The 6,839-nt window shown below is 47.0% G+C and overlaps 1 protein-coding gene across 1 annotated transcript; it reads right to left on the bottom strand.

The window, feature by feature from the left end:
* Window positions 1-3,894: 3,894 nt before the first annotated feature.
* Window positions 3,895-5,364, bottom strand: LOC308162473 (cingulin-like; the record flags this gene model as incomplete). Its single annotated transcript, XM_080536624.1, is given in 2 exon segments — window positions 3,895-3,963; window positions 3,967-5,364. Coding segments are annotated over 2 exon segments (1,467 nt in total).
* Between the last annotated feature and the right edge of the window lie 1,475 nt (window positions 5,365-6,839).

Raw genomic sequence — 6,839 nt, 5'->3', positions numbered from 1 at the left:
CAAGTCATGGGGAGCTGCTTTCTTGCGCAGAAAGACCCTGAGAGTTATTTCTATTCTCAAGAAGGTGGGTTTATGTGTAAAACTCTGGGAGAACTGATCACTTTCCATTTTGAGTTTTTTGCATAAACCTGTCCAAAATTATATAGATCTGTTTGGTATTCATGCATTGTTCAGACCATGATGTATTGGAAAAAGAACCATGTGGCCTGTCGTATCAGAGGCTCATAAAAGACTATATTTTTGATTGCTCTAACTCCCACTAACTCATTAACAATTAACCCTGGTTTTTCTTGTTTTTGAATGATTTTTCAGTAAGTATATTTTGACATCATCAAACATGACACATTTGTTTATGATTTTCAAATCACACAAAAATGTTCTACCGTTTCCTATTTTGATATTAAGATGTTGGTTTGATTAGACATACAATTCTGTTGCAGTTTTTTTATTTGTTAACTGTCTCCTCAGACAGACCCTGTATCACTGCAGCTACACTTGATTTTTGCCACGGCAAGAATGTGATATATATTTCAGAGTGGAAGCCGTTTTACCAGAATCCAGAGACGGCGTGCTACGCAATATCCAGCCGGATGATTGAGTGATGAACCAGGGCCACCAGAGAGGGAAGCGACGACCAGGGTTACCAGACCCACCAGAGAACACAGAGGAGATGACGATAAGGGTGGCCAGGCCCGCCAGAGAGAGAGCCAGATTATTGGGTGATGAACCAGAGCCACCAGGGTGCCAGGCCCGGCAGAGAAGGACGCAGCCACCAGGGTGCCAGGCCCGGCAGAGAAGGAAGCAGCCACCAGGATGCCAAACCCGCCGGAAAAGGATGCAGCCACCAAGGTGCCAAACCCGCCAGAGAGAGAAACAAACGCCAGAGTACGAGACCCGGCAGAGAACCACCAAACGACCATCGACGACAATGTTCCAGTTTAGAGGATTTACATAAAGAACATGGTCCAGCCAGGGTCCAAAGTGTGGACACCTGTACTAGTGAGGATGCTGGTGAGTGCCTGCATCATGTTTTCGATGGTGCTAAAGACCACTCCCCAGACCATGTCCAACATGGAAGGAGACAGACGACTGCCTGAACCTCAATGACACTGACAGACGACGACCTACTAGGAAGAGATTGAAGAGCAAGCAAATTCTCCAACTGGGGTCAAGTGCTAGTAACCTCTGACCCTGAAGATGCAAGAATCAAGAAGGCGTCGGTTGCTTGGATTATTTATTTATTTTTTATTTATTTTTTTGTCTTGTGTATGATGTACTGTGTTTAATTTTAAGTTTGGTTGTTCATTTTAGGATTTTTGGGTTGTGATGATTTTTTATCATCCTGGAGGGCTTCGAGACATGCATATCAAAACAGGCTGGAGAGATGTGACCTCACAGAGAGATGCTGTGAAGCGCTGGCCTCAGCTCTCAGCTCAAACTCCTCCCACTTGAGAGCTGAACCTCAGTCACAACAATCCACAAGACTCAGGAGTGAAGCTGCTCTCTGCTGGACTGGAGAGTCCACACTGCAAACTGGAGACACTGAGGTACATGGGAGGCCAGTAACATGGTGTGCCAGTCTGACACCCTGTGTGATCCCGCTGTTCTGGTGTCTACCACGAACCCGGAACCGCACATTCGCAACCGCTGCCTGTCACCCAGGTCGGGCAACTGTGGCGGTGGCGGGGGAGGGGGAGGCAGCTGCACCGAGGCCCCCGAGGGCAGCCCGAAGTTGTGTCTGCACTGTGTTTCTTTATAGATAAAATCAAAGACCTGCTGAAGCAGGGGACAGTCACTAGCATGACAAGACTGGCTCTGGTCAATGCCATCTACTTCAAAGGAAGTTGGCTCCACCGATTCGCTGAGGAAGACACCAAAGAGATGCCCTTTAAACTTAACCAGGTAGATAAAGAATTGAGAAATGTCTTGATTGAATAATATAAACAGAAACTAACACTACTCCAGTTGGCCAGTACAAATAAAATCAACAGCCACCTGCCAGTGTCTACACAAACCCTAGAGGACTCCTTTGAGGATAACTGTTCGGTTCTGTATCCCCACCGAACGGGGTGCCAAGAGATCAAACGTTGGAATAACTCAATTTGGTAATTTGTGGTTTATTGAAGTATAAAATGTTCACCACAGTCAGTAGAAGTAGCATTTGCAGTAGCAGTAGCTGAATTAACAATATTGGCTATCATCATTGATTGACTGTTCAACAAATAACTTCTCACACTTCCACAGCTACAGTATAGTATTATTAATTAAATAGTAACATACCATTTACAAAAATCAACCCACAGTACGCTAATATAACAAGAACAAAGAACTGAAACCGATTACAAAATTGTTAAACAGCTTTAAGGCATCAGGCATCAGAGTGAAAGGTAATTCACAGGCTTCACTGAGTGGCTGAAAGGAATGCATAGAAGTTGTGCAGCCTCTACAAATACACTTGAAAGAGTTGTGTGTGAGAGAGAAAGAGAATATGGCAAACATTATGTATCATAGATAACTCTGTACATATGTATGTAGTGGCAGGCAGTCAGTAATAAGTTCTGTAAAAAGCTGCAGTACGGTATACAAAAAAAAGAACAATCACCAATGGTCAGTCAAACCATCAGATTTAGTTGATGAAACTATGCTATTTCCTTGCTTAGAAAAAGTATTTTGTTCATAACTCTCAATATTGCTAGTGGTGCCTTGTGTATGTAGGCTATGCACCTGTGGTAAAAAAATCATGAACAGACATTGATGTCATCATTTGGTCCATCATTTCCATACACGCTCACAATTACAGCTCCTGTATCTCTAAGCATGCATATTATAGGGATTATAAGGAGATATAGGGATTATAAGATTCAAGCTGCACATTTGCTGTGCAGAAGTCACACGCTGTCAGCATGAACGACTGAGATGTGTTTACAGTCGGAGCAGTCGTCAACATGCTGAAACAGCTCAGGTTAACTCACACTGCCAGACTGTGAGGGTGGTTGTCTCAGTATTCAACCAGAGACACAAAGCCTATTGTAAGTATCAAATTCTTTCTCCGTAGCGAGTAACAGAACCGAGTAAAGCCTTACTTTAGGTGAGTCACACCCAAGACCAGCCCCTCTCTCTCTCTCTCTCTCTCTCTCTCTCTCTCTCTCTCTCTCTCTCTCTCTCTCTCTCTCTCTCTCTCTCTCTCTCTCTCTCTCTCTCTCTCTCTCTCTCTCTCTCTCTCTCTCTGCATGTTTCCTGTAGTGCTGGTCAGTTTGTTAAGTGCTTAAAACGGTAAACCTTGCCTCCTTTAGAGCACATTACAGAAGACGGCAGTAGAATGGACCTGTACAAACATCTACAGTAGTCTTACACATTGACTCTTCAGTACCTGTGTGTGTGTGTGTGTGTGTGTGTTTCCCACCGTACCAAATAATTCAACGTGGTCGTATTTGTAATGATGAATACATCTTGTACCCGTTTTCTCCACTCTTCCTCCTCCTCTTCTCTGTGCCCGTGACATTCCTCCTTCCCCCTCCTCTCTTTCCCTCCCTTTAATTAGCTAGACTTTTTAATGTAGTATTCAGAATAGAGTAGTTAACCCCCCCCCCCCCCTCCCGTTAAACACAGTGCCTAGTGTGCAGTATTAATGGACTCCCTCCCTAGCCAGAGTGGGTGGACAGAAGACTCCCAGTGTTGCATACATGTCTGTATGTCTGTCTCTGTGTGTAGTGCTTAAAATAACTCCTTCCAGAAATTCCTTCTCTCCTTATCTCTGTAGTGCTTACCAAACCAATATCCCTCCCTCTACTACCCTACAATCCCCCCTCCCTCCCTCCCTCCATCCCCCTTTCAGAGGAGCTTAGAAAACCCCACTTTAGCCTCACTACTACCACTACACCCCCTCCCCGCCCCCTAGCAGGAGCTGGTCTGCAGGTTGCCCTCAGTGAGGATGGACGTGATGCTGGAAGGGTCGTACAGGCCTTAATCATCCTCATCCTCTGAGCTCAGGGCTGAGGAGTCCAGGGCTGGCCGCCGCGTCTGCTGGACCTTCCTCTTGAGCTCCGTCTCCAGTGCTGTGACCCTGGCTTGTAAGGCCTCCTTCTGTTCCACCTGTTCCTCCACCTCTCTCTGAGCCTTCCTCTTCAACCCCTCCATCCTCTCCACCTCCGTCTCTCCTTCATCCACCTGTCTCTTCAGAGCCTTCACACGCAAAGACAGCTGGTCTCTCTGTTCTGTGTGTTGTTGCCTCTCATCATCTAGGGTGATGTTGAGCTCTTTCAGTTTCCTCTCTAGGCGACGCTGAGATGACAGCATAGTGTTCTTCTCCCTCTCCTCGCCGTGTAAACGCTCCTCTAATTCCTGAACCTTGCTCTCCAGCTGAGACACGCCTGCTGAGGAGCGAGACTGACCCTCCATATCAGCCACACGGCTCCTCAACTCCTTCATGTGTCTTTCCAGGGCGTTCTTGTCCAGCTCCAGGTCCTGTTTGGAAGATCTCTCCTGCATGAGTTCAGAACGCAGCTCGTCTATCTGGTCTCTGCTCCTAGTGACCCGGTCCGTGAGGAGCTCCACACTTCCCTTCTCCTCCTCCAGCTCTAATTCCAAACGCTTCAGCTTCTCCTCCAGACTGCGTATCTCTCTGGCCTTGTCACTGAAGCTGTTCTTGCTGTTCTCCAGTTCTCCCTCTAGGTGGCGAAGCCGGTTGGTCAGCAGCTCTTTGTCCAGCTGAGAGTTATCCCTCTCCTCACACACTGTGAAGAGCTCCTTCTTCTGACGGGCCACCTGGTCTCTGCTCCTAGTGACCCGGTCCGTGAGGAGCTCCACACTTCCCTTTTCCTCCTCCAGCTCTAATTCCAAACGTTTCTCTGCTAAGAGGCTTTTCTCCGGGGCCATGGGTTTACTCTTCATAATCTGGGAGGCTAGCATACAACTGTTCACCCCATTCTTCTTCCTGGACTTCTTGGTCTTGTGTGGGAGCAGATCCTTGTTGTTTTTGGTGTTTTTGGAGAGCTGAATAGCTGGCAAAGGCTTCTGGATCTCATCTACCAAAGCTGGCATGATGCCTTGTTTCATTTCCTGCTTGTTTTTCATCTGCATCTCCTTTCTCATTGGTTTGCTGGCATGTGGCTGAGAAGGAACACCCAGCTGGCCTTTAGCGCCTTCTGGCATGGACTTGATATGGATCCTCTTCACACATCGGACCACCCCGTCATAGAACTGGACTGTGTATGTCCCTGCTTCCTCGTTGACTGATTGGATTTTGGCCGGGTAGTCGCGGCGGTCCGTCCATCGAGCTAGCACTTCTTCTCCAACCCTAAACTTCTGGTAGCTGGCAGCTGAAACCTCTTCTTTCTCTGCTAAGACACTGTTCTCTAGGGCCATGACGGTCGAATGTCCACCATGGATGTTTATGGGGTCTCCATGAAGCTGGCAGCTGGAGCTAAAGATTCATTTTCCATTCAAGACCCTACAGCTATTAGCACTGGGGATGATACCTTCTTCAAACCACCCTGTGCCACCCCCACTAAGATGGTGCTTGGAGAGCACATCCCTGCAGACTTGAAACTGGAGAGAAAACCGATCACCCCAGGTGAGGAGGAGAAAGAAGAAGAAGAAGAAGAAGAAGAAGAAGAGAGGCACACGAACAGTTCCAGAAGCATTGCTCTAGGATTAAGACCCGGACCCCACCGCTGCCACCAGAGGGCCGCCTGTATGCTGTTTGGCTGCAGCAGTGCTGCTCTGGCTGCAACGTGGACATGGAACGCTTCACCACGGCCCTGCTGCAGTCCTGGATGTCTGCAGGCCCTGGGGCCAGGGCCGCTTGGGAGATATGCGAGGCCCTGTGCGAAGTCAGATTTGCGAGGCCTTTTATAATGATGTAGGCTACTATTCTAACCGCGCGACACGCACGCACCGATATATTGCAAGAAATGCGCTCACATGCTGTGCTGATAGACAATAGAATATCTACTTAGTTTACAACCATGTTTGTTTCATTTCAAACCTTTTATACTCGTAAAGGATTAGGATTTAGGATAAAGCAGTCATCATACCCAACATTAAATACGCACAAGCCATTATTGACATGAATAGAGATGTTACTCACCACCAGCAGCATAATTATGTCAGAATCTTCTACTCGATTTCCTTCCCGCAAACTCCGAAATAATGTCTGTGTAATCCAGCTTTGATAAGACGTTCTTTTCAATTGCAATGATAGCAAGTCCACACAGTCTCTCCTGGGACATGGTGGTCCGTAAGTAGTTCTTAATTAGCTTTAACTTTGAAAAACTGCGCTCTCCAGACGCAACTGTGACAGGGATGGTCAGTAAAATCCTTAGAGCAACTTCACAGTTTGGGAAAGTTCCATCATTCCTTTTGAGGAAGCGCAGTGTTTCCAGTGATGTCTTGGTTTCCCCTGGGACCATTTCACGCAGGACGCGCAGCTCGGAGAACAGGTCCTCTCCGTTTATGTCCGCAGATCCTCCGTGACTCAAAGACGCGCTCAGGGCCTGACACTTTCTTTGCAGTTCAGTGTCATCTAGTGCGCAAAGTTTTGACAGTTCAAAAAGAAATCCAAATGTGTCCTCGAATTGTTGCAATTGTTTAAATCTGGAGCTTAGTGCTGTGAGGGCCTGGTCCACAATTGCAATAAAATATTCTGTTTCAAATACCCGCTCTGGGGTTAGTGGGGTATTTTGAGCATCTACTCTTCTCCGTTTCACGCGTGATTCCCTGAATACTGCATCAACATCCATCTCTGAAGCAATCTCAATTGCTGTTATTTTTGCAGAGGTAAATCCGGTCTCTCTGTATTTCTCCATGAACTGAATTAGTCCCTTAATCTGAGACAGGGC

Source organism: Nansenia antarctica, assembly GCF_963989245.1.
Source record: "Nansenia antarctica genome assembly, chromosome: 7".
Taxonomy (NCBI): Eukaryota; Metazoa; Chordata; class Actinopteri; order Argentiniformes; family Microstomatidae; genus Nansenia; species Nansenia antarctica.
The sequence above is the reverse complement of the archived record's forward strand: the minus strand, read 5'-3'. Positions and strand labels throughout refer to the sequence as shown.